The 25,421-nt window shown below is 38.2% G+C and overlaps 2 protein-coding genes across 2 annotated transcripts in view; one reads left to right on the top strand and one right to left on the bottom strand.

Annotated features, from left to right (window-relative positions):
• Positions 1-25,421, bottom strand: part of SLC2A13 (solute carrier family 2 member 13) — a 266,636-nt gene that overhangs the window by 167,525 nt on the left and 73,690 nt on the right. The window lies entirely within an intron of this gene.
• On the top strand, positions 14,873-15,409 carry LOC118729204 (galactoside-binding soluble lectin 13-like). Its single transcript, XM_036456554.1, has one exon. The coding sequence runs from the start codon at positions 14,925-14,927 to the stop codon at positions 15,342-15,344; it is 420 nt and encodes a 139-aa protein (XP_036312447.1). The 5' UTR covers positions 14,873-14,924; the 3' UTR covers positions 15,345-15,409.

Consider the following 25,421-nt stretch of genomic DNA (forward strand, 5'->3'; position numbering starts at 1 on the left):
CATAAGTAAAATGGCCATATTAACCAAAGCAATATGCAGTTTTAATGCAATCACCATCAAAATCCCAATGTCATTTTTTAAAGCAATAGAACAAAAACTCATCAGATTAGTATGGAACCACAAAAGACCCTGGGTAGCCAAAGCAATCCTGAGAAAAATAAAGAACGAAGTTGGAGGTATCACAATGACTTCAAATTATACTACAGAGCTATGATAATCAAAACAGCATGGTATTGGCAGAAAAACAGGCACAGAGACCACTGAAACAGAAATGAGAGCCCAGATTTAAAAACACATGTACAGGGGCAAATAATTTTTGACAAAGGAGTCAAAAACACACAATGGAGAAAAGAAAATCCCTTCAATAAATTGTGCTGGGAAAAGTGGAAAGCCACGTGCAAAAGAATGAAACTGGATTACAATTTGTCCACATGTACAAAAATTAATTAAAAACAGATCAAAGACTTAAATATTAAGACCTGAAACAAGAAACTACATAGAAGAAAACATAGGTACTAAATTTGTGGACCTTGGTCTTAGAGGACAAGTTGTCTTAAAATAGCACTTTTCAGTGTTTCCCCCCTTGAGACAGCCCTAATGATAGACCAGTGAAGTCATAGTCACTATATAATCTCCTCTTCCGACCTTGCCTCCTAAACGCCAGCTTGTTCTGTTTGGCTATATGGGAACAGATATCTGCATGGCTCACTCATCTCACTTACTTTGGCCTTTTGAACATCATTCCGACCAACCTATTAAAAAGTGCAATCTCTTTGCCCCCATCTTCTACCATTCTTTATCTGCTCATTAACTTTTATCACCACTTGCCATTCATGTTTGGTCACCTCTCCACTGAGGAAAGAAAACTCTGTGAAGGTTTCCTTTTGTTCACTGCTAAATCTTCATTGCCCAGAACTGTGGCTGGTCTGCAACAGCCATTCAGAAATATTTTCTGAATGAATGAATAATCAAAGATGGATGACTTCCTCTGTCTGATTATGGGGAGTGTCAGAGATGAGTTTATACAAAACAGATGACAATAAAATTAGGTCCTGAAAAAAGACTCAAGCTTGTCTGACGTGGAAAGGACTAAAAATATCATTGCCATATGCACACATTTTCCACAAAATCTTGAAGATAAGGATACATTTAAGGAAGACTATCAGCTTTCTAGCCTAGAGAATCTCCAGGGAAGAAGTTAATTCCCATCATCCAGAAAAGGATCAGGGTACGAATTAACAATTAGAAAACTACCACAGTTCTCATGAAATTTTACAGATGAGAAGTTACTGTAAAATACATTAAGCTCCTCAGTAAACATACTCTCAGTAATCTGTTTTATTGTTGCTTCAACTTTTTTTTTTCTGCTGCAAGATTTAAATTTAATTCTCTTACAGTTTTTCCTACATGGTGGGACTATAGCTCTGATTCTTTTTTTTAAATTTCTTTATTGATTAAGTATCACATATTTATCCTCAACATCCCATTCCAATCCCCCCCCCCCCCACACACACACACACACACACTCATGTCCCCACCCTCCTATTGTCCTTGACCACTGGTTAGGCTCATATGTGGGCACACAAATCCTTTGGTTGATCTCTCCCTTTTATCCCTACCCTCCCTCTGAGGTCCAACAGTCTAACCCATGGCTCCTTATCTCTGGGTCTGTTCTTGTTCATCAGTCTATGTTGTTCACCATTTCCCCTAGATGAGTGAGATCATGTCCTACTGGAAATATACTTATAAGAATCGAAAATGAGACAAGCAGTAATGGTTATGCTGAAAGGTAAATGAATCAGTCTGTAGTGAGTTTCTTTCTGGGCCAATAGTTCTTTTGAGACTCAATTTCAATGTCAAACAGTTCCTTATTCCATATCCAGGACTTCTGAATTCTACTGAGATACATCTTCTATTCTGCTGACACATATGGATAATGCATTCTTGAATCATATTTCCAAAATATAACCTTTTTCACTCTCTGAAATTGTCTTACACATTTATTTTCTTGCTTACATCTTATCTTCTTCCCCTAAGGAGGTGAATTCCTTCTAACAGAGCAGGTACTTATCATGTCCCTGGGGTCTGATAAATGCCAACCACACAGAGCACCCAATAAATGCTTAATGAATGAATAAAATTCAAGTAATAAATATTTTACATAGGGAGTTAAAACTTTAACTTCCAGCACCTGCTTTAAGAATACATTTTCTGCCCGGCTAGCTCAGCTCAGTGGCTGAGCATCAACCTATGAACCAGGAGGTCATGTTGAGTTCCCAATCAGGGCATATTCCCAGGTTGCAGGAATGATCACCAGTAGGGAAGTGTAGAAGGCAGCTGATCAATGATTCTCATAATTGATATTTCTATATCTCTCTTCCTCTCTGAAATTAATAAAATTTATTTTTTAAAGAATGCACTTTTCCCTAAGAATTCTTCTCGTAAACATCAAAAGCACAAGTGGAATTGGTCCACTTGAGTTTCTGACTTTACCATATTCTGGGAATGGTATTTCAGCACATACCAAAGTGGCACAAAGTCTGGAAGTAGTTGCTCTATTGAGACAATGAAGAGAAACAAAGCAAAGATTTCTCCAGCCCTGGATCTAGTCCATCACCAGGTGGCCCTGCTTCACAGAAGTGACCACAGGTGGTGATGCTTGGGAAGTATACACATAATACCATCCACACTTAACTTATTCATTATATGATCATAGTTTAGAAATTTAGGCACTGTCAAATGTCTCTTGAAGTTTCTCTCTTCTCTCTCTCCCTCTCTCTGTCACGCACATGAACGTGTTCGCGCACATGCACAAGCATTCAAATTAGTCTTAATTTTATTACATTTACAAACCTAGGAATCAAGGCCCATGTGTTATCTTTTTTTCAGCGCTGCAGCATCCTTCCCTCCCTGCACTGCACCTTCTGTTGCTCACCCTCAGTATTTATTCATGTGTTTATGCATTCATTTAGCTATACATTTCATAAACAGCAATTAGCTTCATTCAAAAGACTTACTCTGCTTTGATAACACTGTGACATCATGTTTCATTGGCTAATGAAGGAAGTCCAACCACTGCAGGTGAGAGCGCCTTCTGCCCTGGTCCAGGCAGCGGCTGGGTGGATGGACCTTTCTCCTCTGTTCTGGCTCAGGTCCCCTCAGGCAATGACAGCTCCCTTACAGGCTTTGTGAACTTCAGGCCCACCTCCCACCTCCCTCACCCCCACATCTACACCAGAACGTTTTAAACCAGGTCACAGACACTGTCACTGCTGAAGCTGGAGGCCAGAAAAGCCAGAAACATTGGAAGCTCAGTGATGGTCATTGTTTTGGATACAACTGTGATCCATGCCACTATGGTTACTTCTCTTTGCTTCTACAATCAGCCTTAGGGTACTAGTGGATGCACCTTACTCACTGGGCAGGGGAGCACACCACGTAGAGCTCATCTGAGATGAAAGACAACACTTTCATTCAGATATGAAACTGAAAGAGACATGGAAAAACTGGGGAATGGGATTTGAGAGTGTACCTATGAGGAAGAGCAGCTCTGCAAAGTTTCACTGTTGGGCTCAGTGAGTAGAGAAAAGGAACATATTTTCATGTTTGAACCCCATGAACTTAAAGACCAGATGATGAACCAGATGGAAAATATTTAGTTTTCTAAGCTGGCTGCAAGTCCAGGAGACTTCTCAATGGATCGGCACAGGCCCACCGAGGGCTTGTAGCCCAAGCTTTCATCTGACACGGGAGAGAAATGGTTCTCAGCTCACACTTAAGGACCACGTGATTATGGTATGTTTCCCACCTTATTCTTTTTTCAATCTGGGTATTCCATGAATGACACCAGTTTCCCCATGAATGACACCAGTTTCTCCTGATAGGCACTAGCCTCATTAGCAAACCCAATACTGGACAAGAGAAAGAAAAAGATTAATACTTCCATTGAGGTAGTAAGGAGAAAGAAGTAACAGCCTTGCTAACTTCAACCTTCCACCTTTCACTGGTCGTAGCCATTTCTTTTAACTGGCACTTCATCTTTCCTTCTGTTTTCCTCATTCTCTCATTTGCCACTTGCCCCAATCACTCTGTGATTTCCTTCCCACCCCCTTTCCTAGGGCCATCTTTAGCAAATGGCAGAGTGCCAGTTAAGAAAGAAAGTAGTATCACTTCAGATTCTTGTCATCAAAAAGCCAGTATTTTCTAAAGGTATGCATTAGAATTATTAACAGCTAAGGGTCATTGTATTTTACATTCTGGACCACCGAAATAAAGTGATATGATTAAATTAATAAAAATATAAAATAATAAGTTTCTATTTTAAACATGTTAAAACTAACATCTTATTTCTATCAAATGGGACCAGGTTATAATTTTTCTTTGCTTAAATGTAATAACATTTATCATTTATTTAGCTCCCAAAGCATTTATTTGCAATTCACCAATCTAAAGGCTTAAAATTCATATGTGTGTAAAAGTTACATACAACATATATTTATGTGTAATATATTTATGGTAGATTGCCCTCCTTTCCTTTAAGGAAAAAACTGAAAATTCATCTTATTTTACCATTATGAACAAGTTTTTAGGCATCTATGAGGAATGACCTTATAATAATAATGATCTTAATTCTCAAATATAAAACAGGATTTCATCTTCTTATCCCAGTAACCACTATTTCAAGAGTAATAGCAAGGCCTATTAAAAAAAAAAATATATATATATATATATATATATATATATATATATATATATATATATATTACTACTGAAGAAAATTTCCAATAATTTGGCTTTGATGTCTTATCATCACCAGTTTTCATGCTCATCTTCAAGGGGTATTCTCTTTAGAAGCCAATACACATAAAAGGCAAGCTTTCAGTAGAAACTGTGCAGAGAAACAATGTAATCTGGGTACCATTTCTCAGATGCTGTTTGAGAAATGCAGATCAGGTCCCCGGTGGCTTTCCCTCTGCATCCTCCACATGTGAGTCAGTTGCTAGGAAACGTGAAGACAGGGATTCAGTATGAAGTCTGAGGAACAATGAGCTAGCTTAATAGTTAGCTGAATACTAACACATCATCTTCATGAACTGCTGTCTACCTTAGGAAGCAGAAGATTACAGGGGATGTTTTTTAAGAGATATGGATTTTGGGTCTTATCCTTTAACTACTATAAACAGATTCTGGTATTCACTGAAATAAGAAGCAACAGCTATAGACACCTTAAAATCTTTTTTTTTAAGCAGGAAGTTGCACACATCCTGCTATCCAGACTTACAGATAATGAGAACTAATCTTTTCACTACTTTAAGCTGTATTTAGATATCACTGCACATACTGTGTGTGTGTGTGTGTGTGTGTCTGTATATATATGCACACACACACACACCAACACTCTCTCACACACACATCAAATATATTTCTCATTCCTTAGGGCTTAGGGCTTAGTCTACCTGGGCCCAAGAAACAAAAAAAGAACTATGGATGGGGACTTCAAAAATGTGGAATCCATGAAGTCACTGTGTGACTCTAAAAAGTATCCTAGCTTTCCTGGAATCTTTCTTAGCAAATTAAGAGAGTACTGCTAATCTCAACAGATTTGGGGGAGGATGGGATGAGATGACGCGTGTATAAGCAATTTAAAATTGTATATAGCACTATACATAGAAAGATGCAAAGTTGATTCCAGTAAATAGGCATCTGAATAGGACTCAATATTTAAAAATCAAAATTAAGTCAACTAAAAATCATTAATTTTTTTTTCCAAAAAGCTTCATACATAGCCCTGGCCTACATACCAAAAGGTGGCCAGCTTAATTCCTAGTCAAGGCACATGCCCAAGGTGGGGGATCAATCCCCCATAAGGGGCATACAAGAGGCAGCAGTTCAATGTCTTACTTTCACATCAATGATTCTCTCTCCTTTCTCCCTACATATCCCTCTCCCTCCGTCCCTCTCAAAAAAAAAATCAATAAAAATAGTTTTTAAAATCTTCATAAATTGTTTCATTAATATTAACATCAAAACAGTGAGTAACTTGGTGTGAATCATTAATATGGATAAGCAGTGAGTAAAACAAAAATCACAAGAAGAATTTACATTGTGTGTGACTCTTAATCATATTTGAAGCCTTGCATTAATTCCTCCAGAACTTAAAAGTAAAAAACATATAAAACTAGAAAAGACGTAAGAGTCAGCTTTTTAAATGGACTATTTCAAATACTGCCTGCCCTCTTTGTCTTTTCCATGTTAGAAGTAGCTTTGACATCACGTCTACCTTCAAAAACATAAACTTCCAAACTGTAAAATCTGCGAACCACTATAAATTCAATTGAAGCTGAATATACATGCAGATTATGCGGTCTTTGCAGGTATTTCTTACACCCTGGAAGCTGACACATACACCGGGATTGCCAAGCACCAGGCATCTGAGAAACTCCATGTATTAGTTTGCCAAGGCTGCCACAACAAAAATCCGACTGGGGGACCCACACAACAGAAATGTATTTCTCTCAGTTTTGGAGGACAGAAGTCCAAGGTGTCAGAAGGTCTGGCTTCTCTAGAGGCCTCTCTCCTTGGCTTGCAGATGGCCGTCTTCTCACTGTGTCCTCACATGGTCTTTCTCAGTGCATGCACATCCCCGCTGTCTTCCTCTTATTAGGACACCAGTCATAGTGGCTCCACCCATGTGATCTAATTTAACCTTAATGATCTCTGTAAAGGTCCTTCCTCCAAATAAGGACACACTCTAATGTAGTAGGGGTTAGAACTGGAACATGAATCTTAAGAGGAATACAATTTAGTCCATAGCAATCCATCTCTATTTGATCTCAGTGGATCACTAGGTTCTATCTAAGAAATGCTGAATGAGCGACCAGCTCCACGCACAGGCTGCAAGACATTCCCCAAACCCAGACAGCTCTGGGTTCTTATCAAGAGAGAAAACAGTAAGGGAGGTCAGGGACATTCAGGAGAAATTACGTTAACATACATAAAAACATCAGCAAGGCTGAGGAAATAGAAGTCTTTGGAAGCACAAAATAAAAGGATAAACATGGCATGTTCCGCTGTTGGCAGAAAGTTTCCTCAACCTTACTAACGTTGGCATATACTCAAGCTGGGTCTTCAACTAAAAAGAGAGCATTGGTGGGCCTTTGTGGCTCCATTGGTTGGGAGTCATCCTGTGTACCAAAAGGTTGCTGGTTCGATTCCTGGTCAAGGCACATGCCTGGGTTGCAGGCTGGATCCTGCAGGAGGCGGCCAATCGATGTTATGCTCTCACATTGATGTTTGTCTCTTCTCCCTTCCTCTCTCTATAAAAATTAATAAGCAATTCTTAAAAAATAAAAAAAAAATAAAAAAGTATATTGCTAACATCCAAACTGGCTGCAAATAAATACTAGGGAGGGAAAACAAATAAGCTATTATGTGATGACTTTCCAAATCGTCTTTCAGGGGGACTTATGAGAAATCACTAAAAATAGTTCCTGGATATTTTAAAAATTGATTTGGAATAAAAAGGCAGGTGAGTAGACCACATTTTTCACTCTTAGCCTGTGCTGTAATCTCATCTTTAAAAATAACACCACAGAACTGCCTTACACAAAATGTAGTGTCTTAGATCTCTATTTTTTTTTAAATACTATATTTTATTGATTTTCCACAGAGAGGAAGGAAGAGAAATAGAGAGCTAGAAACGTCGATGAGAGAGAAGCATCGACCAGCTGCCTTCTGCACACCTCCCACCAGGGATGTGCCCGCAACCAATGTACATGCCCTTGACCGGAATCGAATCTGGGACCCTTCAGTCTGCAGACTGACGCTCTATCCATTGAGCCAAACCGGTTTCGGCTTAGATTTCTAAATTTTTTTTACCACCCCCCTAGTTTTTCTCATTTCTCCTTCATAATGACTCTGTGAGGAAAAGAGGCAGGAAAAGATGAGGAAAATGACACGGAGCAGAGTTAAGGGTCATCCCCAAGGTCACAAGCTAATTACAAGGGAGTCAGAAAGAGAAGGCAGGTCTTCTGACCTCTCAGTCAGCACTCTGCATCCTGGGGCTTAATGACGCTCAGGGCACTGAAACTACAATCTCACAAAGTTCACTTTATTTAGCACCATTAAACGTCTATAAATAAAATTAAATTTGCTGAAATTCTCCACATAATCACAAAATGAACTTAATCTGAAATAGAATCCTGACCACTTCTTCTACAACAAATATAACATATTTAAGCTATCAATCATCTTAAACTCTAAAAACAAAATTCTGTTCAGAAATTTATTTTGCAAGGCCAAATAACTGGGTAAACATAATAAAAGTTCAAAATAAGAAATTTCCACAAGTAATAATGAAAGGCAAAATTTTGTTCGCATATTTGTGACTTTCAAATTAAATATTTCCTTGTTCTACCACTTTATAGATGACGGTAATATTTATTTGGAAATTGGATAAATGAAACATTACATTTTTTAAAAAAAATAAATCTACAACTTTTTTAATTAGTGAATCTCTGATACAAATTTAAAAAACTTTAAATTCTGACAGCTATTAATATCATTTAATATCAGTCTGTCAGGTAATTCTAAGATTCTATTAAAATGCTATTTAATTGTTTACCAATAGTATCCCTTAGCAGCATACAACCAGGCATTACTAATAAATTACAATTCGCAGGACGCTGCTTTAGACTCTTATAGTAATAAACCCGAAATTAACTATACCTAAAATTCACCTCAGAAGACTGCACTTTACAATGAACAGTTTCAAGTTATAACTACAAATCACTACTACTGCATCTGATGCAAAGACTTTCTGTAAGGGGGAAATTGGGATTGGATTTCTGTCTGGTATGGCTTGTATTAGAGTGATTCTGAAATTGTTCTTCAAGGATGGCCACCTGACTTACTACAAGTCAGAATTAATTAATTCATTCTGCAACCTCTCGTGTAAGTATTTGTTCAATACCTGCTCTCCAAAGGCCACAGTCACCAAGGATAAAATGTAAAGTACCTTGAAAACAATGATTGTTTTAAAAAACAAAAAACAGATGCCTTTATATAACCTGAATCAACTAGAACTGTGGTGATAGACTAAGAACATTTATAAACCCACACAATGATCTAACAGAAGGGAAAAAAATCATTCCTCTATACTGGAATTCAGTAAAGAAAAAAAAAAGTACTATAAGAGATTCCAATCTGCAGGGTAAAGTATGATTACCCATAACACAAACTGAGGATCAATAATTTACATCTGTGATTTGTAGGTGAGAGAGAGGGATGCCCACTTAAAGGGCATATCAGCCACTGGCTCACTGCCCGGCTCCGTGCTCCACCTTCCTCCTCTCCCCAGAGAAGAATGACAGAATCATAATGAGGATGAGACAGAGAGAATGTCTGAAGACCACTGATCCAGAAGTTGCAACTTATATAGAGTTCACATACCCCCCAAAATTGTTAATTAAAATATTTATACAATCAAGAAAAAAACCGAGTTTTTAAAAAGCAATATCTATTGAAGGGAAGCTTATAAATTATGCTAGCCTTAACTTCTGCTTCAAACAGAATAGTGTATGAATTACTCAACTTAACTAAAATCTTTAATAAATTTGAGTGCATAATGTTTAATGCAGTGCTAGCTTCCTAGTAATGGGTATCTCCAAGCATCAAGTAAAAGGAAAGACAAGAACAAACAATTAACCACGTAATGAATGGAAGCTGACAGCAAGAACCCAATTTCAAAGTCAGAACTATCCTACAGGCAAACACCTATAATGGTTCTTGAATCCTTAAGTCTAGCATTGGTATGAAGTCTTGGGCATGCTACACAGTGGGGTAGGTAGCTAATTCTGAGATGCCTACTAAGTGAGATTATTGAAGGGTCTAACAGCATTCTAAATCCCTAATATGCCTTAACTCCTGATATAAAAAAAAAAGTAAGTCCTCTTCAAAGACAAGAACTTTCAAGGAGTATTGTATGTTGTTCTTGTTTTTTAAAAAAAAAAAAAAAAAAAAAAAAAACCTAGAATTTGAGAATTCACAAAATTTTTTTTCAACATCTCATATAATACCACACAACCAAAACACAACAACAACAAAAAGAAAATAATTATTACCCTTTTATAGATAAGGAAACTGAGATAAAGAAAGTTTATGCTATCCAAAGACACAAAGATAATAATTGGTAGAGGTGAGATTAATGCCCAGACAGCCTAATTCCAAAGTAATATCCTAATCTTCTGTCTTATTTTGCTGCAGTACTTATGCAAAAATAACTATAATAGATTTTCTTATGTAATTATTGTATGCCTAGCACTGTTGCAAGCCATTTAGATTCCTTAATTTAATTATCATATCAACCCAATGAAGTCCCACCAACTGAGCCACACACATCGGCCACGAAGAGACTGGCATGAATCTTAGATGGTAAAAAGGATAGACCTATATAGCAAGCACATTGATGAATGCCTATGGTTCAATAAGATCAGCTTTGTTTTGAATTTTTAGCTTCACTGCTTTTAACAGGGTGAACTTTGAGAAAGTTACTTAGCTTCTCTACCGATTTTTACAGAGAAAAACATGGACAAGTGCTCAACAAAGATGTTTCATTTTGTATCTGTCGATACAAAACAACTTAATGTCCATTAACAGAAGGACAATCTGATAAAATGTGTATTCATATCTGAAATATCAGTGAACAGCTAAAAGGAATGAGCTAGATTTATAGAAGAGGCTGGTTCAAACGGACACAACTTAACTGAGTAAATTAGCTAAACAGTCAACGCACTATGATACCACACCTATAAAAAATCTGTATGGTTGTGGATTCCAAGTCCATATCCGATGGGCAGAGAAAAATTTAGCTTTCTCTATAATGTTCTAACTTTTTCAAGGGAGGCTGCATTTATGTATTACTTGTTAAACTACTTGTTAAAAAAAGAGCCAAAACCGGTTTGGCTCAGTGGATAGAGCGTCAGCCTGCGGACTGAAAGGTCCCAGGTTCGATTCTGGTCAAGGACATGTACCTTGTTTGTGGGCACATCCACAGTAGGGGGTGTGCAAGAGGCAGCTGATCAATGTTTTTAAATATCTCTCTTACTTCCTCTCTGTAAAAAAATCAATAAAATATATTTTTAAAAATAAAATAAAATAAATAAATAAAGAGCCTGATGTCTTTGATCATAAATGTTAAATCCTTTCTTTCCTTTTATGACCAAAGTAGAGGCCCGGTGCATGGATTCGTGCACTGGTGAGGTCCCTCAGCCTGGCCTGCACCCTCTCACAATCTGGGACCCCTCGGAGGATGTTGGAATGTCCGTTTCGGCCCGAAGCAGCAGGCGGCCTGGGAGGAGCCCAAGCCGGGGCCAGGCTCTGCTCCCACTCATCCTGGCCCATTGCACCTGCCACTGACACTTGGTAGCACTGCTGCGAAGGCGGGAGAGGCTTGTGCTGCCTCAGCAGTGCTCGCCAGCCCTGAGCCTGCCTTCTGGCTGAGTGGCACTCCTGAGCACAATGACCACCAGGGGGCAGCTCCTCAGTTGAGCATCTGCTGCTCCCTGGTGGTCAGTGCACTTCATAGTGACCGGTTGACCAGACGTTTCTTTTATTTTCTAATGGAAAATAAAACATTATTTTAAAATGTTAACAAAAAGTACCAATATAATGGTTGATTTATATTGAAAAGAAATCCACCTTTCTTTTTTCTCTCTCTCTCTTAACAAGTTCAGTATTGAGAAACTCAGAACTCTGCTCTCAAATCTAATTCAGGAACATGAGTCCTAACAAGAGAATAACAAGGTAAAAACCAGCATGAAAATGCTGACAAACATCTCTTACCTTACTTCCAACAGTATTTTGAAATGAAGTGATTTGGTTGCACTTCTGATCATATTATTTATACCTGTTCAATTTTAAAGGAATGTGACACTTTACCTCTAATCTATATAGGCACCTGAAAAATTCAAGGTAGAATATATATAAACTGAAACAGAAGCAAACAGCCCCTGAACACTTCAGTACTGAATCTGGCAAGAGGCAGACCTTAGGTTGATGTTTATGGAATAAAAAAAATGTAAGAAATATCTTAAGATTTAAGTTGGTGTTAAGTCAAAAAAATTATTCACAGCCCTAGCCAGTTTGGTTCAGTGGATGGAGCATCAGACTGCAGACTGGAAGGTCCCTGGTTTGATTCCAGTCAAGGGCATATGCCCAGGTTGTGGGCTCAATTCCCAGTAGTGGGGCATGCGGGAGGCAGCCGATCAATAATTCTCTCTCATTATTGATGTTTCTATATCTCTCTTCCTCTCCCTTCCTCTCTTAAATAAATAACAATATATCTTTAAAAAGTATTCACAGAACTGAGAGTTGTATGGCTCTAGAAGTGACAAAATAAAAATATTTAATTATATTCCTTTTCTTTGTTTTTCACCAGAAAATATAATAGAAGCCCTGCTGTCTGACACGGTAGCAAGTCATCTAAAGTTGCCTTCCTAAATCAAATAATTCATATTACCCTAAAATACTTAAATGCCATTCACTCTGCAATCTTGTGATGTCGGACAAGGCCTTTTCTCTGGGCATGAATCAGCGGGCCATTATTTTCCTTTCAAAAACCACAGATGTAATTGTCTGTAATCTGCATAAAGAACAGCGAACACTTTAAGTAGTTATGCAAATTCAACACAGGATCTAGTTTAAATTATTCTCTCCAAAATCTTTCAGCGTTATCTTGCCTACACTTAATTCGAGCGCAATTATCTTTAGTGACACCTTTACTGAATCTCTCCAAAGCACTCTGCTTGGATTTTCATGGAATCTCTTCCACTTTTAAGAACTTTTCTCTCCCTAAATTCCTATCATAGTTGGAATTTACATCATTACATTACAGCAACCAGTGCAATGCCATAATACAATAGATTTGGGAACATACCTAAAGAACTTGGTAAAAACAGGAAAAATTAAAAATTAAAAAAAAACTTAGTAAGCCAGCAGCCCAACAGGTGAGAGCAGCAGTACAAAGTCATCTTGGAAAGCCGCCCACCAGCTGTGAGCACCCTGTGTTTTACTGAAGGTTTTAAGAGGGTTGGGTGCCCAGCAGTTAACAGGATAAATGAGAAGAGGAAGTGCTCCAGGACAGCATCTCTGTCTTGTACCTCATGCACATGTTAGCTTACATTTACTGAATACAGTAAGGAATGCAAATCCCTAAGATCCATGTTGCACCCACGGGTTCTAGGAACATTGAATAATTCCGCTGGGCCAGAAACAGGTGTTGGAGACAAATAATGAGCTACATGGAGTTTCTCAACCTTGGCAGCGCTGAACTTGAGGCTAAAAGAGTGAAGGCTGTCCTGAGCATTATTTAGGAGTAAACTTCCTCCCACCCCCACTAAATGACAATTGCACCTTCCCTTGAGCTGGGACAACTAAAGATGTCCCCTGGCACTGCTCAATGTCCACTAGGGGGCAAACTTGCTCATGGTTGAGACTCACTAAGAGGCTGGATCAGGAACTTTTTGAGTGTCTAGAAAACTTCATTGGGACTCATAGAATTTCATATCTTGAGATTTATCCACGATCTTTGTTGCCTTGTGTTAAGTTCAGAGAAGTAACCAGTTAATGGCCAGAACTAGCTACATAATTCACAGGACAGAAGGCAAAAGGAAAATGTAGATCCTTCATTCCAACACCAGGAAGCAACCACAGAGCATTAAACCCAGCACAGGGCCCTTCTGCCTGCGGGGCCCTGAGCAACTGCAGAAGGTGCACCCCCATGGAGCCAGCCCTGCCAAGGGCACCTAGCCAAGGGCAGGGCAGGAGTTACAGCCTGGGATTCCTGGGCTCCTTCCACTAAACCCAGAGTCACATTAATGTCTATGACATCTCGCTGACTCAAGAGGTTTGAATATTCCAGGCCTCTAACTTATTTGCCTTTTATTTTACAGGTTTCTACTTTGCATTTACCACACTTTTGTTGTTGTTGTTAATCCTCAGCCAAGGAAAATTTTCTGTTTATTTTTTGAGAGAGAGTGGAAGGGAGAGGGACAGAGAGAGAGAGAAACATCAATATGAGAGAGACACATCAATCAGATGCCTCCCACACGCAACCCAATCAATCAGGATCAGGGATTGAAAAAGCCTCTTGAAAGAGACTTCTAAGATCCTCCAGACATAAGGAAAAGCTAACAAAAATGCAGTGACAGTTACAGTAAAAATGTTTATATTGTATAAATTGTATATCAAAAGATACACACACACACACACACACACACAGAGGAAAACTTCTAAGAAACTATGTGCAAAGTGTGCAGCGCAAATCATCAAGTGGTTTTACTATACAACAGGGAAGAAAAGGAGTAAAATGAACTGTTTTTCTACACAGGCTGAATCAGGTCTACAATTCACAGGAGAGTGAAAAGGGATGGATTAGTGCTCTTTAAGTGCAGAGGATCTTGTTTATTACCCTCTCACTCATGCCCAGAATGTTGTAGGCAACGAAGAAATATTTATTGAGTGAATGAAATAGGTTATCGCATCAAGTAAGGAAAGGGGGGAAAAAACTAACAGGTGTTTTTCACGAAATATAGCAGAATACACGGGCACCCAGTGGAATCGAATCTGGCTTCTCATTACTTATATGAAACCTACTTTTAAAAATGCAAAAGGTGCTCAGCTGGCGTGGCTCAATGGTTCAGCATTGACCTAGGAACCTGGAGGTCATGGTTTGATTCCCAGTCAGGGCATCTGGCTGGGTTGTGGGCTCCCTCCCCAGTGTGGGGTGTGCAGAAGACAGCCAATCAATGATTCTCTTTCATTATTGATGTTTCTATCTCTCCCTCTCCTCACTGAAATCAATAAAAATAGATTTTAAGACACAAGTACACACAATTTGGAAGAGCTTCCTAGCAGAAAGCACAACAATGGCTTTGCTACCGGTCCCATATACAAAACACGTATCCTTGTCTGTTGGTTCTTCAGTGAAAATCAAAGGGACATCTGCCATGCCTTTCAGTATGGACCCAGATATGCAGGTGGATTTCCACACTGGAAATGAAATTAACTCAGGCATCGCCTTCTGTTTCCGCGTGTACTTTGGCCCAAACAAAGTGGTGATGAACACCCGTCAGGGTGGGATATGGGGTGATGAGGAGACATCGACTGTTATGCCCTTTGAGGATGGCCAATCCTTTGAACTGGACATCTCGGTGCTGGCAAAGGAGTACCACGTATCAGTAAATGATGCCCAATGCTACCATTTTCGCCATCGAATTGAGCCAGGATCTGTGAAGATGGTTCAAGTGTGGAGAGATGTCTCCCTGACCTCAGTGATTGTCGCTTAGAGAAGGATGTGACCAACCCTCCCCATTGTCAAGGAGATCCCTCCACCTAAGTGATCCTGTGATTCCTAGGAATGACTTTGAGATCAGAGAGTATATACCGGGATGGGTTAAGTTATGCTGTGTATGAACTTCATTGCATAATAATAATAAAGGAAATATTGTAAAACAAAAAAAATAGATTTTAAAAGTAAAAAAATAAATAATAATGCAAAAGATGCACAAGTCAGTTACTTTTAGCACACCCCTGGTTAATCTGTGGGTATGCTAAACCTCAATAGTAATAGTTTGTAATGTGCCAGGCACTGTTCCCACAGCTTTACCATTAAATCACTCCATCTTGAAAGTAATTTTTGCGACAGATATTACAACAACCTCCATGCTACAGGAGTGGAAACTGAAGCACAAAGGAGTCGACTAAATCACCTGAAGTTGTGCAGCTGCAATTACAATCCAGGTGGGCTGTTTCCAGAATCCATGCCTTGTTATACGTGCCACACGTATAAAGAAAACCACAGGAACGAACAAACCGAATCCTGGAAACCTGCTCTCCTATTTTACTCAGGATAAGAAAGTCCTAATTTCACACATCTAGGAAAAGACTAAACTCTTCTTTATGTGGCCAATAAAATCTAAAGTTATCCGTCACTGAGCTTTATAGCAAAACAAAGTTAATGTTTGTTTTTCAATAGAGGAGAGAAGCCTACGACCCTTTTGCTTGTTTATTATGGTCTATGACTTCCTTTGCTTCTTTTAACATATCTTTAAACAGTCTTTCCTGAACTCTCCCAAAATGAAATGTACTAGCAAGAATTTGTGCATTTTAACCTCAGCTCCTTCCCAGAAAGCTTCGCAGAAGCTTTCGTTGCAGCATATTCTCCGAAAGGGACCTTTGTGAACAAACACTGAGTCAACTCCAGACCCTCCGGTGCTTTCCAAGAGCCATCTCGGGACTTCAGCTGGACCTCCTCAGTCTTAGGGGACCTCTGGTCTTAGGGGACTGCTTAAACCGTACGCTCAGGATGCTTAACAAAAGAGAATACTATATGGAAATATGATGTTTAAAGGAAATGTCTTCTTTTTTTACGCTTAATCCTTACAGAATTAAGAAAAGCAGGGTAGGTCACTATGGTAGCTGTGTCTTCCAAATATTTATCTCTTTTTGAAAAATATAAATATTTTTATTGATTTCAGAGAAGAAGGGAACCTCAATGATGAGAGAAAATCATCTATTAGCTGCCTCCCGCACACCCCCGATTGGGGAGCCAGCCTGAAACCCAGGCATGTGCCCTGACCAGGAATCAAACAGTGACCTCTTAGTGCATAGGTCAACAAGCAACCACTGAACCACACCAGCCAAGCACAAACATTTATCGCTTAATAAGGGCTACCTGAGTAGTCAGAGCCTCCATCAATCCCCACAGATATTAAAGCAGACAGCTCTCTAGACACAAAACACTGAATTGATAGGTAACACCTACTATGTCAGAAAACCTGTAGAAACCACTGCAAAGTATCAGTCTTAGAGACTGACCAGGAGGTCGTAAAAGAGAAACCTGCTAATTTAACAATGAATAACTTCAAAAAGTGGCCCTGCCCCTGTGCCCCCAAGGAAGGTCCCTGTGTGGGGTAAGATTGGGCCAGAGGAGCCCTGATTCTTTCAGAGCTGGGCCGAGGGGAAGGAAAAGCAGGGAGTGAAGGTAGGGAGGACGGGGAGAGGAAGAAGAGAATGATGGTACAAAAATAGCATGTGACACATAATGTGATTCAACATCATGATTCAACACGTATGTATCTTACAAAATGATTACCTCGACAAGTCTAGTAACTCGTACCACAAAATTATGATATTGAGTAGACTCCCTACACTATACAATGTACCCCCATGACTTACTTTACGACTGCAAGTTTGCACCTCTTAATGTTCTTTACCTTTTGCCCATACCCCCCACCCCACCCTCCCCTCTGCAACCATTAGTTTATTTTTGGTATCAATGAGTCATTTCTGTTTTGTTTGTTCATTTATTTTGGTTTTTACATTCCACTTGAGTGATATAAAATGGCATTTGTCTTTCTTTACCTTATTTCACTTGGTCCCTCTAGGTCCATCCATGTAGTTGAAAAGATTCCACTATGTGTGTATATACACCTTACCCTCTTTATCTCTTCATCTACCCATGGACATCTAGCTTGCTTCCATAGATTGGCTATGGTAAATAATGCTACAATGAACATACGGGTGCATATATCTTTTGGAATTAGCACTTTTGTTTTCTTGGGACAAATACCCAGAAATTGAATTGCCGGTTGTACGGTAGCTCTCCTTTTATATTTCTGAGGAACTTCTATAATCTTCCCATAGTGGCTGTACTAGTTTACATTCCCACCAGCAGTAGGAGGGTTCCCTTTTCTCCATATGTTCACAAACACATTATTTGTTGTCTATTTGATAACAGCCATTCTGACAGCCATTCAGCCATTGTGGTTTTGATTTGCATTTCCTTGATTATTAGTGATGTTCAACAGTCTTTCACATATCTGTTGGCCATCTGTATATCTTCTTTGGAGAAATGTCTATTTGGTGCCCTATCCATTTTTTAATCAGGTTGTTTGGGTTATTTTGATGTTGCGATGTATGAGTTTTTTATACAATATATTTTAGATTTTAACACCTTACGGTATATACCATTTGCAAATATATTCTCCTATGTGTTAAGTTGCCTTTTCTGTCTTGGGGATTTACTTTTCTGTGCAAAAAAGCTTTTAGCTTGATGTAATCCCGTTTGTTTTTGTTTTTCTTGTCTATGTGCCTGAGGAGACATAGCCAAATATATATATAAATAAATAAAATGAGTTTACTTACTACTAACGTTTCCTCTAAGATTATTATGGTTTTAAGGTCTTCCATTTAAGTCCTTAATCTTTTTAATTTTTGTGTAAACTGAAAGAAAATGGTACATTTTCATAATTTTGCATATATTAGTCCAGTTTATTCAACACTGTTTATTGAAGCGACTGTCTTTTCCCCATTGTGTCTTCTTGACTCCTTTGTTATAGATTAATTGACCATACAGGCATGGACTTATTTCTGGGCTCTCTATTCTGTTCCATGGATCTATGTGTCTTCTTTTATACAAGTTCCATATTGTTTTATTGCTACAGACATTCATTTTGAATTCAGGGTGTGTGATACTTCCAAACTGTTCTTTTTAAACATTTGGTAGCTGTTAAGGGTCTTCTGCAGTTCCATATAAATTTTGGGATTGTTTTAGTACTATGAATAATGCCACTGGCATTTTAATAGGAATTGCACTGAATCTGTGGACTGTTTTAGGTAGTATGGACATTAAAACGATTTTAATTCTTCCAATCATTGAGCACAATATATCCTTCCATTTATTTGTGTCATCAATTGCTTTAATCAACCTCTTACAATTTTCAGAATACAGCTCTTTCATATCCTTGGTTAGATAGTTCATTATTAATATGTAGGAACCCAACATATTTCTCTATATTAATTTTGTATCCTGCAACATTAGCAATAATTTTTTGTTGTGTGATTCTTAAGGTGTTCTATACAGTATCATATCATCATCTGCAAGTAGTGAGTTTTCCTTCTTTTTAATGTCTTGTTGCTATGGCTAAGACTTCTAATACTATGTTGAATAAATCAGCGAGAGTGGGTATCCCTGTCTTGCTCCTGATCTTAGAGAAAACACTTTCCATTTTTCACCATTGACAATAGTAAGCTAGATATATCATATATTGCCTTTATTAGGTTGAAGTATGTTCCCTCTATACATACATTGTTGGGAGTTTTTACCATAAATGGATGTTGGATTTTTTTCAAATGCATTTTTTTACATCTACTGAGATTATATGTTTACCCTTGGTTGTATTAATGTGTATATCCTGTTGACTGGCAAATATTAAACCATCCTTGCATCCCACTTTCTGATGGTATAGAATCCTTTTAATGTATTGTTAAATTTGTTTTATTTTGTTGAGAATTTTTGCATTTCTGTTCATCAGGGATATTGCCCTGTAGTTTCCTTCTTTTCTCTCTCTCTCTCTCTCTCTCTTTCTCTCTCTCTCTCTCTCTCTCTCTCTCTCTTTCTCTCTCTCTCTAATTTTGGATTCAGGGTAATGCTGACCTCGTGGAATGAATCTGGAAGCATTTGTTCATCTTCAATGTTCCTCTTCAATTTTTGGAATATTTTGAGAAGTATTAATTTTTCTTTAAATGTTTAATAGAGTTAAGCTATGAAGCTGTCTGGTCCTGGACTTTGGTTTGTTGGGAGTTTTTTATTACATAGTCAGTTTTGATACTACTAATCAATCTGTTCACATTTTCTGTTACTTCCTGGTTCAGTCTTGGAAGGTTGTATGTTTTGAGGAATTTATCCATTTCTTCCAGGTTGTCCAATTTGTTGGCATAGAATAGTTCATAGTATTCTCTTACTATCCTTTGTATTTGTGTTGTCAGTTGAACTTCTTTCATTTCAGAGTTTATTTAGTTGGGTCCTTTCTGTTTTTTTCTTGATGAATCTGAGTAAAGGGGAGTGTGGGGGTAAACGGGAGAGATCAACCAAAGGACTTGTATGCATGCATATAAGCCTAACCAATGGACACAGACACCAGGGTGGTGCAGGTATGAACAGGGGGGTGGGTAGGGCAATTGGGGGGATAAGGAAATATATGTAATACCTTAATCAATAATAATAAAAAAGCATGTTGTTTAGCCTCCATTTATTTGTGTGTTTTTCTGGTTTTATTCCTGTATATTATTTCTTTTTTCATATGGTTGTTGTCAGTAAAGATGCTTGATATGATTTCACTCTTCTTCAATTTATTGAGATTTGATTTGTGGCCTACATGATCTATCTTAGAGAATGTTTCATGTGCACTTGAAAATAATGTGCATTTGGCTGTTTTGGGTTGGAATGTTCCATATATATCTATTAAGCCCATCTGTCTTAATGTGTTGACTAAGGTCAATGTTTCCATGTTGACTTTCTATCTGGATGATGTATCCATTGATATGACAATGTTAAAGCCTCTTATTACTGTATTCCTGTTAATGTATTCCTTTGTGCTATTAATATTTGCTTTAAGTACATAGATACTCCAAATGTTGGGTACATACATGTTTATAATTATTATATAGTGTTTTTTAATTGATCCCTTTTCCATTATATAATGACCTTTGTCTCTTAATACAACCTTTGCCTTAGAGTATACTTTATCTGATATAAGTACTGCTGATATGTATAACTGGTCCCACCCAGTTCAAACCATGTTTTTCAAGGGTGAATTGTATTTCTTATCTGCAGTTGGAAATTTGCCTTTAAAGAGGACTAAGTTATAATTAAAGTTTTGATTGTGTGGCCAGTGCTCCTATTCCCTGTGCTATTTATGGTCAACTGTACAGATACCCTAACTTTTTTTTGGTTTCCGTTTTCATGAAATATCTTTTTCTATACTTATACTTTCAGTCTGTGGTTATGTGAAGTGAGTCTCATGTAAGCATCATATACATGTGTCTTTTGTGTGTGTGTGTGTGTGTGTGTGTGTGTTTGAATCCATCCAACGATTCTATGCCTTTGATTAAAGAATTTAATTCATTTACTAGTACATTTAAAGCTATAACTGATCGATATGTACTTACTGCCATTTTGTTTATTGTTTTCTGATAGATTTGTAGTTCCTTTATGTTCCCTTTTTCTTCTCTTGCTTGCTTTCTTTGTGGTGGATGAGTTCCTACAGTGTTATGTTCAGGTTCTTTTGTCCTTGTGTTTTGTGTATCTACTATATGTTTTTGTTTTGTGGTTACCATGAGGCTCACACATATAACAGCCTCTCTCTCTCTCCATATATATACATATATGTATGTATGTGTGTATATACATGTGTGTACTCATACATGCATATATATTATATATATTAAATATACACATACATAGTAAATATAAAACAGTCTATTTTAAGTTTGAGTGTGTTCTAAAACTACATTTTTACTCACCCCACCCCCACATTTTGTGTTTTTTATTTCATAGTTTACATATTTTTATTTTGTACATCCCTAAATTAATTAATGCAGTCACTGTGTTTTTACTACTTTTGTCTAGCTTTCATACTAGCTTTGTAAGTGGTTAATCCACACTCGAGTGCAGGGGCTGGTCCCTTAGAGGAACAGCCACTTTGGAGGGGCACCGGTGACAGCCAAGACCCTCTGTCAGGCACGGCAGAGCTGGAGCTGCTCTGGTTGGGTGCCAGCTGGGGCAGCAGGTTGGCTGAGGTGGGTCCTTAGGGTAACTCTCATACAATATGAATCATAATGTCTCATTTTTAGGGTTGTTTTAAGAGTCAGAGAATATGTGTGTGTGCATGTATATGTGTGCACGTATATGTGTGCACACATTTATAAAAGTAAGCATTCAGTAGTAAATATTAATCACTAACAGTAGTTTCAATGTAGTATTATTCAAATATAAATAATGAATGTTAAGATAAAATTACAGAAGGGCCGAAACCAGTTTGGCTCAGTGGTAGAGCGTCGGTCTGTGAACTGAAAGGTCCCAGGTCGATTCCGGTCAGGGGCACGTACATTGGTTGCGGGCACATCCCCGGCAGAGGGTGTGCAGGAGGCAGCTGGTCGATGTTTCTCTCTCATGGACATTTCTAGCTCTCTATCCCTCTCCTCCTCTCTGTAAAAAATCAATAAAATATATTTTTTTAAAAATTACAGAAGGTCTCTGCTTTTTATACAAAGTTGGTTTTGAAAGTCTCTGCCTTCCCTGCCTTAGAAAAGCACCATTATTGGGTTCAGTTCTCTAAAAAAATAATTTTGCCGGTTTATGTTATTCTGAGACTTGTGCAGTGGAAGTCATTTTCAAGGAAATATCAGGGGTGGGGGGACTATATTAAAAATGTGAGACACACAGGCACACATCGTTTTATCGTACTTTATAGATATTGAGTTATTTACACATTGAAGACTAGGCCCTTCACCAACCAAAAGATTAAGACTCATTTTACCGCCACGCGTGTTTTATTGCAGTGCTCTGGAATGGAACTCTCAATAGCTCAAAGATATGCCTAGACAGCAATTTACTGTTTACCTTCATAAACCTAGCAATTTCCTCCTACACATCTCTTTATTGAAGGCTTACCATATTTTCTGGCATATAAGACGACCCTCTAAATTTTACAGTTAAAACATAGGTTTAGGCCTATATTCGCTGTATAAGACTACCCCCTACTTCCGAGGCAACACCAGTTCTTTTTTTAATTAAATTTTTAATGAATGACATTTTTCGAACATACCGTAATATACCATACATTGACACGATAAATGGAAGGTCTCTTCACAAATGGCAATGCCATGAACTTGACCGAGAAACAAGAAATCCAAAAGAGAACATTAACAATGATGGCATCATCTGGAAAGAAAATTACATGAAGAACTTGCAGAAAACGCTTGTTTGTGACTGACTGGGATGATAAGAGGTTTTTCTAGGCAGAGGAGCATTGTGAGCTTAAAATCCTTCAAAATCCTCATCATGTTCTTCTCTGACATCATAAGTTCATCAATGACCTCTTGTGGTACATTTGTAAGACAGTCATTATATGGATCAAATTCCGAATCAGATGGTGTGGCTTCAGCTTCAGCTTCCCCTTCATCTTGCCACAAGAAGTCATCCTCCATACCGTCCAAAGAATTTGATATGCCACACTTCTTGAAAGACTTGATTACTATTTCTTCAGTAATATCATTCCAGGCTTTTATGACAAAGTTGCACAAAACATCCAATTGTGGCGCACGCATGTTTCCACCTTTTGTGAATATCCAGACGATTTTCGGGATCGAGTTGGAAAATTCGTTTTTCGGGATATACTAGGCGTATAAGACGACCCCTGATTTTTCGGTTGACTTTTTTTCATTTCAAAGTCGTCTTATATGCCGGAAAATACAGTATACACTTCAAGCATATAGATTCAGGGTAGTTAACTTCAGTGTACATTTTTGGTAAGTGCTCAGTAAGACACTGATTAAATTCTGCTTAGTGGTTAGACCAAAGGGTTCAGAGAGCCTGAGGTAGAGTGGTCAAGGAAAATAAAAATTAATGGTATTTGACCACTCTGTCTCTTAAATACAAAGTGAATGTAAAACATTTGGGGGGGGGGGGATTCCTTTTTTGTTCAGAAAGATTTCTTCTGATATTTGTACACAGACCCGTTTCTTCCCAGGGCACATGAAATGGCTATTACTAGTAAATTATGATTCCAGAGCTCATCGATGGAATGGGCCCGTTACCACTAAAAAGTCTCTACACCAGAGTGGCGCACATGTCCACATCTCTGACACGAAGAAAACCAGGCTTTCTTCAGGATCTTCTCTAACCTTCTCCAAAGACCTTTAAAGGGCACAGCAATTTGTCTTTTTTGGAGGAAAACACAATCTCCAGACAATGGCTTTATTGACAATGCAGACTATCACCTGTGCTGAATGATGGATTTAGTGTTCAGCTGGAAATGAACTACCCTGAAGCAGCAATTTAAGAACTATATTCTTTTTGGAAATGTCTGCTTGGTTAGGTCCTCCCGTCCCAACAAATCTGCTCACATTAAGGACAGAGCATTGCCAAACAGCATAAACTTTCACTATGTGTTGGGGGAAAAGAAGACATTGACACAGTCAAACCCAGCCTGGGTTTCTTTTTATGAGATATGGATTTAAGTGCATCTTGGCAAGAGAGCAAAAAGATAAACCTTCAAGTATTGCCTATCAGCTTACTAGCACAATTTGGATTTTCAATATAAATCAAGGAAAATGGCTTGAAAGCCTTCAGGTGAGCTGAAAACATTTCCTTCCTCCAGGAGCATGCTAAGCGAAGTCTCCTCTGTGCTGTTCTTTATCCACATGTAAGAAGGGAATCAATGACATTTCAAAGTAAAATCCAAAAACTATTCCAATTCTTTTTAAGATTTTTAAAGTCTTCTGAGATTTAGAAAATAGAAGGCAACCTTTATTTCAATCCATGTTGGGTTAAATAAGGCTTCTTTTAAATAAGTTCTCACACTTAAGAAAATAAGTTTTAGCAAAACCTGAATAGAGTTACATATTATTTTAATACTAGAGACCTAGTGCATGGATTCATACACCAGAGGAGGTCCCTCAGCCTGGCCTACACCCTCTCACTATCTGGGACCGCTCAGGGGATGTTGGAGGTCCAGTGATGGATTCAGCCCAATCCCCCCAGACCAGGCTAAGGGACCCCACTGGTGCACGAATCCTCTAGTATGCTTATGAGATCTTTGGTTATTCTTTTCCCACCCTGCCCTCTACCCCTTTCCCTCTGAGATTCATCAGTCTGTTTCATGTTCCCACGCCTGTTCATTGAGTGTCTGCCCTCTGGTGGTCAGTGCACATCATTGCTATTGGTCGAATGGTTGAACGGTCGGACAGTTGCTTAGGCTTTTATATATATAGATCCGTTTGGCTTAGGGCTTGTTGATTCAGGAACAGAAAATTAAAGCATCTTTTTACCTGACCTTTTGTTTTACTCTACTGATTACCATGGCAATGTATAACAGCCTCACACTTTGACAATTTTGCAACAACCTCGAGAATATTAGATAAGAAATACTTTCTCTGTCTATATTCATAATATTGGGATCATCTCACTGAGAAACAATCTATCGCTATTTATTTCAAGTTTACTGCATGCAATACTTTGGGTCAGACAACACTGTGCCACCACATGAAGAAAATACAAGCAAAACTACCATAAACTCTGGGAAGAAAATGACTTCTTTTCATCTAAGTGCAGATGTCAACTGCAATGAGCGCCCTACTGCTATGCCATTATGCTGAAAATAGATTGCTAAGGAAACTTTTGGAAGGATTTCTATCAACATATGATAAATATCTGCCCTCTATGACCTCTCTGCAGAACATGATTTGTTGAAATGGCTACAGGCAATATCTGGTCACAGAAAAAGAAAATGACTTATAAGAAGATAAGACTTGATGACATAATTTCAAAATTAAGGTAGGAGAAAAAAAAAGATGCAACT

Source organism: Pipistrellus kuhlii, unplaced genomic scaffold (genome assembly GCF_014108245.1).
Source record: "Pipistrellus kuhlii isolate mPipKuh1 unplaced genomic scaffold, mPipKuh1.p scaffold_m20_p_3, whole genome shotgun sequence".
NCBI classification, from domain to species: Eukaryota; Metazoa; Chordata; class Mammalia; order Chiroptera; family Vespertilionidae; genus Pipistrellus; species Pipistrellus kuhlii.